The 12,797-nt window shown below is 48.3% G+C and overlaps 2 protein-coding genes across 2 annotated transcripts; both read left to right on the top strand.

Annotated features, from left to right (window-relative positions):
- Positions 1–1,041: 1,041 nt before the first annotated feature.
- Positions 1,042–2,634, top strand: LOC104323711 (uncharacterized). The gene is made up of 2 exons (XM_009927498.2): positions 1,042–1,081; positions 1,512–2,634. Exon 2 carries the CDS (start codon positions 1,533–1,535, stop codon positions 2,172–2,174), a length of 642 nt encoding a protein of 213 aa, XP_009925800.2. The 5' UTR covers positions 1,042–1,081; positions 1,512–1,532; the 3' UTR covers positions 2,175–2,634.
- Positions 2,635–9,366: 6,732 nt separating this feature from the next.
- On the top strand, positions 9,367–11,005 carry LOC138687107 (loricrin-like). Its single transcript, XM_069793078.1, has 2 exons — positions 9,367–9,916; positions 10,334–11,005. Exon 2 carries the CDS (start codon positions 10,353–10,355, stop codon positions 10,695–10,697), a length of 345 nt encoding a protein of 114 aa, XP_069649179.1. The 5' UTR covers positions 9,367–9,916; positions 10,334–10,352; the 3' UTR covers positions 10,698–11,005.
- Positions 11,006–12,797: the final 1,792 nt, after the last annotated feature.

The following is a 12,797-nucleotide window of genomic DNA, read 5'->3' as shown; positions in this document are numbered from 1 at the left end:
TTTTAACCAAATGAAAAAACACTTACATATGAACTTTAACTTCAGAAATCCCTTATTTTATTAGCTATTTTCTTCCCAACCTCTTCTCACTGAAGCTAGTTCCCAGGCACCATCCCAGTGCAGTGCCTGAAGGGGTGACTCAGAGCCCACAGACCAAGGGCCAGCTTAGCCATCACACCAGCGCTTCCAGGTCAGCTTTGGTCCATCTTTTCTTCCAAGCTGCTTTTTGCCAGCCACCCCAGCCCTCCCATCCCAGTTAGTCCATCCTAGCTGCAGGACCATTCCTCCAGCCTGCCCACATCCCATCCTCCAGCAATTTCAGCCGCTCACCCCAGTTCAGTGCCACCTGTAAATTTGCCAAGTCCACCCTATTATCCAGGGCATTAATGACAATGTTAAACAGCACCAGTATCAGCCAGTTTTTCACCCGCCATGTAGTTTACCCATCCAGTCCATACCTCCACCAGCTTAACTACAAGGCTGCTGTGGGAGACTGTGCCAAAAGACTTGAAAGTTGAGGCAGCAGCATCCATCGCACTCCATCGCAGAGCCAACCTTTTCATCACCAAAACCCATCAGCGTGCTTTGCTTTTGGTGACTCTGAGCTGGCTCTTCCCAATCACCTGTTTGTCCTTGAGGCACCTGGAAATGCTCCTCATCGGTAGCAGAAGGGGAAGGCCAGGACATTAGCACTGTGCACATCACAGCTCCTGACTCACAGGCCACCCATCAGCCTCCACTCAGTGCCTCAGTCCTCTGGAGATGGTGCATAAATACGTTATTACCTGCTTCACGTAGCCGATGTGTGGCTTAAACGAAGCGAGTCCTTTATGTGCTCCACTTAGTAACTACATTATAATTACAAGATGCTTATCAGGAATCATGAGTCAAGCAGAACATGCCAAGCGCTGGGAACAGCATCCAAATGGAGGAGATGGTTTGTCAATAAATAATTTAGTCCTCGTTCCTGCAGCGTGTTTCATTTACAAGGGGAAGACTTGGAACCATATAAAAGGCCTCCGTCCCTTTGCCTCTCACAATCTGCTTCCCTGGTCAGCATCTGCCTTCCCTTGTGAATTGGGTAAGACACATCCCAGAGCAGCTGGGTGCATTTTTGGATGGGTATCTGGGTTCAGGACATCACAGACCTGGCACGCTTGCACTGTCCTTCAGACCATGTTCTACACACAAGGGCTAGAGGACAATAGGCTAAGCCAGGAAAGAAGCTATTGGGGGACTTGGGTACGGGATTTACAGCAATGCCACTATATGCTGCAGTGCCTTATGGTTGCTTCTGTTCTTGGAGGGAAAAAAAACCAAGGGTAAGGTCAGAAAGGGGGTTTGGACATAATCTGACCAGTACCAGGGCAACTGCAAGAATTTCTTTTAGATCAAGGCTTTCACGATAAGTAAGGTTGACCTGTGCATGGCTTACTAAAGCAGCTTTATGGGAAATTAAATGGAAAAAGGAGAGATGGAAATGCAAGCCTATCTGGCCGTGTGTTTTTCAGGTTTTTCTCTACAACTCAAACATGATATACTCTTCTGGAAGAGAATCATACTTCAACTTGAACTCAACCTGGTATGATCCCTCGGGGTCCTGGCTGGACACCCGGCGCAGACCCTTCCGCTATGGCTACAACACCTGCTCCTCGGGGTGCGACGGTGAAGGCGTTGAAGGCATGAGAGGGCACAACTACCGTCATTATGGCTATCGGCAGCCAGTCTGCTCTGAGAGATGCCATGGCTATTCTGCAGCTGATTCGTGCCAGGGAGGCAGGGGCTCAAGCTGTGTCAGGAGGCCCACGTACAGCTGTGGGTCATCAGGGGGATGCCACAGCTATGGGAGGTCAGTCTGCTCTGAGAGATGCCGCGAGTCCTCGGGTTCATGTTACAGAGGTGGTTCAAGCTGTGTCAGGAGACCCACATACAGCTATGGGTCATCAGGGGGATGCCACAGCTATGGGAGGTCAGTCTGCTCCGAGACGTGCCATGGATCAGGATATCAGGGGGGGAAGCCATACTACAGCAAGCCAACGCAGTCCATCCCACAGTGCTGCCCAGTGCAGACACGTCCCTCTCCGGTGCAGCAAGGCTGCATGCCCGTGGCAAAGTGCATCCCAAGCCAGCAGCAAAAGCAGGTCTGCAAAGTGCCAGCCCAGAAGATAAAGTAAAGGAAATGAGGAGTGGGAATGAATGGGAGAAACTTCTCACTCTTGCAACCTTGCCCTGATGGACAGCGTGTCCCGTGTTGCTCACAGATCTCCACTTTTTCTATCATTTTGCTTGTAACGTGCTTTGAAGATGTAACCCACTGTCTCTGTTAAGTGCTATTCACTTCCTTATTTCACAGCAGACATGGAGGCAATAAAAAATTATGGTTCATAACCCCCTTGCATCAGTGTTTTCCACTTCACCCCTTTGAATTGCTTCGGTTCCTTTTTGTGGCCAAAGCTGGAGTTTGCAGCTCCCCATTCACCCTCACGTCAAGGCTCCTGGTTGATTCAACCTGGTGTATTTTTATTCCTACTCCAGGCAACTTCCTTGTTGAGAAGTAACTAACAGTTTTCATAACGGACTCTTTATGCAACCCAGCAATTAAATCCTAAGAGACTAATTTAAAAAAAAAACCCACACATTTCATCAGAAAGGTAAAAATGAGAGGGTCTGCTTGGCACATCATTTCATTCACTGACGAGGCAACAGGTACAGTTTGACTCGCGTCATAAGCCTCCAGAAAAAAACCTGGGGAAAAAGTCAGGAAGAGGATTCAGGAACAGGAATGGCACAGCTAGTGTAGAGCAAGAGGGGATGCCGAAGCTGGTGGAAGAGAAATGCTCTGGTCCATGGTCCATTAGACCATCAGAGACCACAAGCGTGACAGATTTTGTCTCAACCCAAAGGAGGAAGCTCCTGCAGGACCTACATGTCTTCAGCAGCTGATACTCAGTGACGCTTGGTGCCATTCTGATGGCTGAGAGATGTTGGGAAAGACCAGGAAGGTGTGAGACCTCTCAGAGCTGAAGACTTTGACTGAGGGAGAAATGGGGATCATCTGGCCAGCAATATATGTCAAATGGAAATTAGAAATGGGTTTGTAGACATCAGGGGGGACTTGCCGGGACCCACTCTCTCTAACAGGGCAAAAGGCCCCAAACTCCTTGTAAGATATGGCCTGGTAGGGTTAGAAGAGGAATTACCTGGGAGGATTGTTGCAGCAAAGCAGGGATCCAGAGTCAGTGACTCACAACATCATGTTCCCAGTGGCTCCTCGCACCTCCCCCACCCCAGACAAGAGCCTCCATCGTCTCCATCTCCCCGTGCGCTGCCTGGCCCAACCTGCAGGACGTGACACATCGCAGAATCAGCCGCTTCACAATGTTAATGGTGGAGATTTCTCCTGCAGCATGATCTGGATAAGGAAAAGAAGTAAAAAAAGGCGCAGGGTGCACTGTCCTGGGATGGAGGTTTTATAGGAGGACACATGGGGGCTACTGACATGCTCTGCCCTGACACTGCAGCAAGCCTTCCTTGTCAACCTCTTCCTCGCTCATATGCAGAGGCTGATGCCAATGCACATTGCAGAGCACACAGTCCCCACCCCAAGCACAGCTCAGTGGGGTGGCCCAGACCTGGGGCAGCCCAAATGCCTACCCCATGGGCAGCGCAGTGGACTGCAATGGCTCAGCTACCCCAGTGCATGCAATGGCACTTGTGCAAACCTCAGGGACCTCTGTGGAAAGAAAAGTGCCAGCAAAGGCATCCAAATCCACTTTCAAATCCCTTTTGGAGCTTGCCGAGCTGGGAAGACGAGGGCTGGAGGAGATCTCAGGAGGGCAGCTCCTGCTTCCCACACCCCAGGGCAGGAGTTGTTCTGCTTAAGCTATTTTGATATAGATTTGTCTAACCTCTGTTGAGAGGGATTTCACACGAGCAATCCCTGTCTGAAAGAGAAGAGAGATCTTCTTTGTGTTTAAATCACCTCTCAGGGATTTGGGGTTTTGAACTTGTATCTGGGGTATCCCCCAGATCTTTCTAAGATGTCTTTTTTTTTCTGTGCTTCATTTATCTCCTTCGTAAATAGAAAACCAATAACTGACATATGGAAGAATCAAAGAATCATGACCACATATAAGTCACCAAAAAAAACATGATCCAAACTGGGGAACAAACCATCTCCTGAGACTTGTATTAGGACAACTGCAAAGGCAATTCCTTCCATAAAACCAATAAATTACCCAAAGGAAAAAACTGCCATCCACTCAGAATAGGATCAAGGGATGCAGGGAAGCCTCTCCCAAAGACTAGGAGCTTTGCAGGATACATGTGGGGCTCAGAGACCAGCTGTAGGGTCAGTACAGTCTTGTCTTGTACATGGCTCCAAGTCTCTGACGCACATGAGCATCCTCCCCACCAGGCCATGCTCAGGTGGATGTCTCTGTCACCGAGAGAAACGATAAACAGGTTTGCCAACATCCACGTGATCTGGGGTGTAATTAGTGAATTGTGAAAAATAGTTTCACAAGAATTTTCGTTCTTCTGTTGTTTGTGAAATATCCCCAGATACATTCTAATCTCCTCATGTATCAATTCATTCAAGTGATTCAGCTCCATTGGTTAGCAATGAATCTCCTCGACTATTTTATTTTAATTTGATCTGTGCTATTATTAATATTACAGTGGCCTCTAGAGTCCTGGATGAGATCAGGCCTGGTGCGCTCTGTGGGCAGAAGGACACTTTTCTCCCCAAAGCAGTGTTACATCAATGGAGACGTGGATCCAGATGCCCTCCCCAATGTACCTGGGAGGATGGAGGCACAGAAAGAGGAAAGAGCTCAAAGAGTCACAACACTTTCCTCCCTACTTTTTTCTCCAGTCAAAGTGTAATAAAGGTAACCAACAGCAGATATTTGGAACAAGTATCATGGGAATGAGACACTGTTGGAGACCTCTTGTCCTTCCAAGCCTCCTGCCTGGATGCTCTCTGTCTCCTACAGGGTTTTAAATTCCTTCTGTTTGGGTTAAAATCCTCTCTTTGAGCAAAGAAAGGACTGACTTGAAATATTGCAACACTCCTTTTAGTGCTTCTTTGCTGTTTTACTCAGAAATAGGTTTCTCTGCTACTCCCTGGCCATACCCCACCACCTGTTTGCCCACTTCTGTTTTTCCAACCAGACACGGCTAGCAGGAGTTTGCTTTGAAGTCTCGCATTGCCATGTCCCACCTCTAAATCCCAAACCCAAACTTCAGTGACAGCTTTAGAGCCCAGAGGTAACTCAATGCCTTTTGTAACCCACCAGGGTTGGGTGCCATTGCCCCAGCGGAGGTGAATGGCCAGTGCTGGCACCTGGGGCTTGGCAGAGGATGCTCACACTCCTTGTTTTCAGGGCACCCCCCACATAGACCAGCCCCAGGCTCTGTGCTCACCTTCTGCCACCCCATCATGTGCTCATACCTGCATCCTTAATTCCCTTTGTCTCCTTCGCCCACTCACAGCCTAGATTTTTTTTTCCCAAGCTGCCCAAATGCACTCATTTCTCCTACATGACATCCTGGCTTTATTTGTTCTCTTTGCTCTCTTTCAAGCCCCTTTATTTTCTGGATTCCTTTGCAAACCAGTCCACCAGCCCACCCCATTATCCTACCTTCCCATCTGCTAATATTTTTGCATTGCCGCCTTGGGCTCACGGCTGCTTTGCATTAGGCACAAGAAGCAGGTAAATGCTTTATCAAAGGCAGCAAGACCATCCAGAAACCTCCCCATCACTGCACGTGAACCACACCAGGTGTGGTGGGCAATTAACATTTTTATGGAGTAACGAGAGGAATGGTGATCCCAAAGGCGGGATATTGATCTGCTCATAATACCATGAGTCAAAACAGCAGTGTAAAAACTCTCCAATTAGCAAAGTGCTCAGGGTGGTGAACAATCAAGTCCCTCCAGTGGGAGCTCATCTTGTTTCCGGAGGAAAAATACTGGGTGCCCTATAAAAGATCTCGCACCTCATTTCTCCTTATTGTCTCAGCTTTACTTCTTCTCTCGAATTCTTGCTGAACAGGGTAAGTCCAGCTTGATCAAACTTTTGTACTTTTAATGGTCACCAGCTTTGTCCTGATCCTGAGGTCTTGACCACTTCTCTTACACATCTCATCTCTGTGACTATCTCTGGTCACAGTTGCTCAGTACTTCTGCCTAGGTTGTCTTCTTCACACGTGTCTATACATAAATAATAGAAAACAACCAGGAAAACTTAAAACTTATTGGTTCAGATGACTGAGTACAGGACTTTTCAGGTCTAGCTCTGGACTCTGCCTGGCCACCACTTCTCACTAATCACTAAGTGCTTTAACTTCTATCTTATAAATTTGCTAAACATAGAAGAGAAAAGAAAGACTTGCTCAAAGGAAGATAGCACAGAGTCCTCTGTACAGGTCAGGGACCACTACGGGCAGACATGCATTGCTAATTTTTCTCTGTTCTTCAGGAACCTGTCTTATAATGAGAATTTATTCTTGATATATAATCCCATCTAAACAGACAACTGTTACTGCTACATGACAGGCATCACAGTGTCTCTTGCCTTTGCACCCACTCAGAGATGATAGTCTTTCCAGCAGGTCTGCAAAGATGTGCTCCAGCCAGGACAAAGACCAGTGCCACCAGCAAGAACAATCCTCATGCCACGGCAGTGAAGGATGTCATGGGAGCAGTGGTGGATCTGGTTGCCACAGGAGCAGCGGTGGATCCATATGCCACAGAAGCAGTGGTGGATCTGGATGCCATGGGAGCAGTGAGGGATCCTGCCATGGAAAGCCACAGCAGCAGATTTATCAAGTATCCTCAAAAATGAAGTGATCAGAATATTATCCACGTTATACACATGTATGTCCTTGATCTTGTGCTGAGTTCAGAAAGCTTTGCATGTCTCCTTTCATTCTTCAAAGAAAATGTCTCCTCTCCCTCCCCTGGTGAGTCCTGTACCTCTGATGAACTTATCTGTGGGTGCTAAAATAAACTGTCTACGTTCATGCTGGCACGGTTTTCTCTGTATCAGTGTGTGACTATATATGAGCCACTACAATTCAGTGTTTGTGAGAGTTTTGTGTTCATGATTTTTCTTTCACCTTGTGTTTCATATCACAAGACACCTTGTGCTTGCTTAATAGCCCTGAAGTTACCCTGCCCAGACACAGGCAATAGAGGTAAGCACTGCCACACTCTCCCCTATGGACTCCAAAGCAAAAGAGAAAGAAAAAAGATTTTTAAATGCTGACATTTTAGGAGGCCATCTCAGGCCTCTGCAGTGCAGGCAGCTCCCCTCCATGCCGCCTCCCCACAGAGCTGCAGACCCAAAACCCCCTACCAAGACTCCACACGCTGCATTGCACAAGCTCTCAGGGCCAGCTATGGGCACAACTGTGGGGCAGAAAAGGTCCTATAGGCAAAGGCACCTATGATGGGGCAGAAACCCCTTCTTTTTCCATCTGGCCCCAAGGTGCCATCCTTGGGGCAGGTATCTCCACATGTTTGTGACAAACCCCCCAGCAAGCCTTTCTAGAAACCCTCCGCCCAGCACCTCAAAAGCCCTGGGTCGAGACAGGGACGTTGCAAGATGCTAGCATTACACAATGAACTGAAAAATTTCTTCTTGGCTTGTAATTAAAACAAATTGTGTAATTTATTGGTCTGCTATTGTCATTCATGAAATGGATGTTGCCCTGATAAGATTATTGTCGAGTGTGTCATGATGATCAGAAATATCTGGCATTGCTGAAAAGGGTGCAGACAGCAGCTAATTCCCTAAACAGGCTGCCTGCTTTCGGTGTAGGAATCATTTGAAAAGGCTGGTTGTGTGAGGCTGGCATGTGCCTTAAGCTTCCATTGCAAACCCCATTTTCAAGCCATGTTGAAGTGTACAGCCACAAAATCTGTAAGTGCCCAGGACTGCTGGCTGGGTGCTGCTGATCTGTAACAAACTCAGAACAATTAAAACATGAGGAACTGAATACAGCACAATGTTGAGAGCCAAAAATTACTTTGAGTCTTTTTTTTCACAGAGAGTATTTACCATATTTCTTCTGATGACAGAACAAAACCCAGTTAAACAGAAGCGATCAAACCTGGGTACAGTTTGCCCTGACACTGTTATAGTTCATAATAGCAATTAAGCAATACAAAAGAAGCATTTAGGTTGCGCACCTGATTCATTAACCTTGCCCTGTCCACCTGCATTTCAAAAAAATCCTCCATATTTCAGTAACGGCAAATGTGTCAGATGTTTTTCGGGTTGCAGGAACCGCTCAGGAGTTGCAGTGCCTTATCGAAGGTTTGGACACCTGCGTTCAAACGAGGAGCTCACAAGAGGCTGAGAGGCATCTCAGCAGCTTGTTTAGTTTTCCAGCCGCTTCCCGAAGGATGCCAGGTCTCTCAAACAGCAACATAAATGTGGGATGGGGCTAAGCCTCCATCTCACTGTGGCCAGCATCTGGGAATAGCACAAAAACTTAATCAACATGGAGAAAGAAAAATAAAAGGCAGGAAAGGTGGACCAAAAATACCAAATGCTCAAGCATGTCTGCGGGCAAGTGAAATATTTTTCAGCCAGTGTTTTCCAAGCACTTTTGCACTGACAAAATCATAGCAGTTCCCCATTTCAGCTAGCAATATTGATTTTAGTCTTTTATTTGCTGCCTGTTTAATTACCGAAATGTCTTCTGCAAGTAGTGGCAGAAAAGGACAAAACAAGATCCATGGTCCTAAGCACTTCTCAGCCTATGCAGCAAAGGTACAGGAAAGGTACAGGGAGTATCTCAAATTATTGCTTGCGATTAGCTCTCACTGCAAACGTGGTACCTGTCCTGGCCTGAAGGCTTGTGTGGGTCTGTGCACCTGTCCAAATAACACTCAGGTTTATTAGCCAATTATGAGCTAACTGGGGAGCTGGGAAAAGTGCTCCAAAAAGGATGTTCCTACAAGTTTGAAGTAAGTCCCCAGGGTCTGCCAGCTCCCCACAATGTGGCAGCCACCCCAGGCCTTCATGCGTCACCGAAGGCAGCACCCATGGGAGCCCTTCTCCTCCATGTCGCAGCACCAAAGCCACTCACAATCTGGAAAAAAACCACCAGTGCTGCTGCTCCAGCATTACTCACGGACTGAAAGTTAACCACATAATTATGTACCTCTCTAATCCTGGATCACTACCTAGAGCAGGTCTTCCCCCTTATAAAAATAAGAATCCCAAGAATCCCAACAGCTTTTGGTCCTTCTCACAACAGCAGGAAACTATTGACTAACAAAAACGTTTTATAGGGGGTGCCTTTTCTGTCTCTTTACCACTCCACCGCATTTCAGCTGGTTTCAAGAGAAATGAGCCAACAGTGGTACCAGTCAAATTGCTGCTAAGGAAGGGTTGTCTACCATGCCATTGGCATTATTGGTACTTATAGGCACATCTCTGGGTTTATGCGCATTTTCAGGACTAGAGCATCTCAAGACATTTTAAAAGGATGGTGTGATTTAGGTATATGACATAATTCCCCCCACCAAACGCAAAGTTTTCCCCAGCTGTGATCAACACCAAAAACAAATTGGCAAAGCTGTGGAAACCAGGGCCACCCACACTACTCCCCCATTGGAGCTAAGCACAGGTAGAGCTGGCAATTAAATATTTCTGCAGCACAGGAGAGATGACTGATAACAACAGGCAATACCCAGCCGGATGAGGTGAGTTACGCAAGCAACCTGAAGAGTGGGGAGTTAAAAAAAAAAAGCCATCGACAAATTAAACGAACAGGCAGACCTCTGAAATAGGGAGGTGCTTCATTTCCAGATGGGGTGCACAGAGAGGGTATAAAAGCGCTCCTGTCCTGGAAAGCCTCATTCCCTCCTTGCCCCTTTGCTGCACAAGCATCTCAGGTAAGAGCGACAATGCTGCGGGGCTTTGGGGCTCAGCGCAGCATTCGAAACTCTCTGGGACGCGGATGAGCTTGGAGAGGGCTGAGCCCCATGCCTTGTACTGGGTTGGGTCTTGCTCTGTGGGTGCTTGTGAGAAGGAAGGTGGGTTGAGGAGGGAGTGCAGGGGAAGCTGAAAGCAAGATGGCTCTGCTTTGGAAAGCCAGTTGTGGTCAGCCCGCCCAGCTGCTCTGGATGCTCCCAGTGTCTTTGGCTATGGATTTGGTGGGACAAGCCCACAGGTAGTATAAGAAGCTGGTGCAAGTTTTAAAGACGATTGAGGGATCTGTCTAAGACTGGATAAATGTACATCCAGATTTCTCTTCCCTGGAAGAGCAGAAGCAGGAAAGGAAAGCACCTAACAGCTCCTCTTTCCCCCAGGTCACCCTAAAACACGACGATGTGCTCTCGCCAGGACAAGGACCAGTGCCACAGGCAGGAGCACTACACCCTCCAGAGCAGCGGAGGCTGCCACGGGAGTGGTGGTGGCTGTCACAGCAGTGGTGGCGGTGGCTGTCACAGCTCCGGCAGTGGCAGCGGCTGTCACAGCTCCGGCGGCGGCAGTGGCTGCCACAGCTCCGGCGGCGGCAGCGGCTGCCACAGCTCTGGCGGCGGCGGTGGCTGTCACAGCTCCGGCGGCAGCGGTGGCTGCCACAGCAGCAGTGGCTCCAGCTGCCACGGGAAGCCACAGGTCCAGTGCCAGCAGCAGCAGCAGCAGCAGGTCCACCAGCAGAAGCTGAAGTGATGGGGTGTCCCGCACACCCCAGCTCCAGCAGCAAAGGCCTCACATGGACTAGCTCCCTCCAGCCTCCCCAAAGCTTTGCAAGCCCCAGGAGCTGCCTGGCTGCAAACCCTCTCCTCTGCCCTCCAAGATCATCACTCCCTGGGGAAGGGGCATCCCTTGTGGTTCCCTGCTGCCTCCGCCGGATGCACCAGGCTGTGCTTTGCCCCCATGAGGGCCCATGAGACAATAAAGCATTAAGTTCCCAAGACCTCTCTTGTGTTGGCATTTCCTTAAACTCCTCATCCTTATTTTGCATGCACACTATAGGGGTGCAGCTGACTGTAGAGGAATATAGAGTCTATACAGTTACTAGCAGGTCATATATCTTAACCAGGGGAAGTCACCCCTGAGAAAGCACCCAGCCCTTCAGCACAAGTGCGCAAGGAGACCGTTTAGCATTGCATTTTAGGGAGAATGATATTGCTGCGTAAAACAGTGCAACTGAACTCAGCGAAGTCTTTACTTCTTATGTTTTCTGAAGCTTGTTGTGTATGTGCCGACGGCAGATGAACTCAACAGGTATCTGCCTCTATGAGCTGTACTAAGGGATGCAAAGTCAAGGGAAGAGAGTCTGGCAGAGAGAGAAGCCAAATCCATCTCACTGAGCAGGCAGGACCTGGCAGAGGTGCTGCTGGAACAAAGCAGGGAAGCAAGCAGGGAAGGGGTTTTGCAGCTGGGAACTGGGAGCACCCTCGCCCAGATGTGTTACAACCCTGTGCAAAGGCTGAGTGAGGGGAGCCAGGCAGTGCAACCATGCCCTGCTGCCAACCCCACTCATCCCAAGAAAACCCTAGAAGTGATTACTAGTTATATGTTTTGATGTTCCTTTCCTTTGCCCCTTAGGTTTTTGACTGTTTAAAGATTTTTTTTTTCCTGTAACCACAATAAAAAAGGACAGAGGCTTCTCTGCTTTTGTTTTGATGTGGTTTCTGCTTTTAACTGAAAGCTGAACTAACACATCTGAGAGACTAGGGACTGCAAGAAAAACACCAGCCATTATGAAACTTGATACACAGTTGTTTACACTGAAAATGCTCATATGTCCTTTCTCATTGAATAAATGAGATCATCACCTGAAAAGCAAATCAACATTAAACTCTCCTGTGCAGAACATCACCCCTGACCTGGGCAAAACACGACTGCTACTATCCTCCAGAAAAGACAAAAACAGATTGCACAAGACTCATGCACAGAAATGCATTTGTCCTTGAGACTGTAGTCACTGGTTATTATTTTGGGTGGTGGGAGGGATGCATATAGCAATAGCAAGAAGCCCCATTGATATTGAGCTCAGCCTGCACAGGAACCAGCCCCTTCTATGCATGCACACACTTGCTCCAACAGCCACATGGATTTTGCCTGGAGCACACACAGCTCTAAGTGGGTGTCTGCCCAGTTCCTCTGCTAATTACAATTGCAGCCACCGGTTTCTAGACGAAATTTTATGACAACAGTAGCAGTCAGCACCGTAAATGCCAGCTGCATTTCGTGCTGGGTGAGCTACAGGTCTGCAAGGCCAGAGGACAGCTTTGCAATCCTCTCTATTGCTGACCCCTCAGATAAGACAGACAGCCATTGACACCAGGTGGGAGGCTCATGATGGACAGTTCAAGTACCCAAAATTCCAGATGTCAGCAGCGTGAGCTGTTCATGCCCTGGGGACACCTACAACCCCAGGGGAGGTTTCATCCCGTTGTCACCACATCCCCTTCTGGTCAAGCTGGGCCACGTGCAGGACACAGGGACGCTGGGGCCAGCTCAACCCCCTGCCAATGGGTTTGAAGCCAGACAGGAGCCACCCAACAGCTTCCCAGAGAAGCAGGAAGGAGCTAATTTTCAGTGCTAGTAGCGGTGCTAAGCATAACGAAATAGCACTAGTTGACATGTGTCTTGGGAATGACATTGGCTTTCAGCTCAAACAGTCCAAGCCCCAGTGCTATCCCCTCCTCCCTCAGAGAGCTGCTAAAACATTTCTCTTTGGCAACAAGGTGGATCTTCAGTCTGTTTGCATGGCTCCCAATGTTATCTTCTATGTCTCAGACATTTTCTTGCCTTTATCAT

Source organism: Haliaeetus albicilla, chromosome 10 (genome assembly GCF_947461875.1).
Source record: "Haliaeetus albicilla chromosome 10, bHalAlb1.1, whole genome shotgun sequence".
Classification (NCBI taxonomy): domain Eukaryota; kingdom Metazoa; phylum Chordata; class Aves; order Accipitriformes; family Accipitridae; genus Haliaeetus; species Haliaeetus albicilla.
The sequence above is the reverse complement of the archived record's forward strand: the minus strand, read 5'-3'. Positions and strand labels throughout refer to the sequence as shown.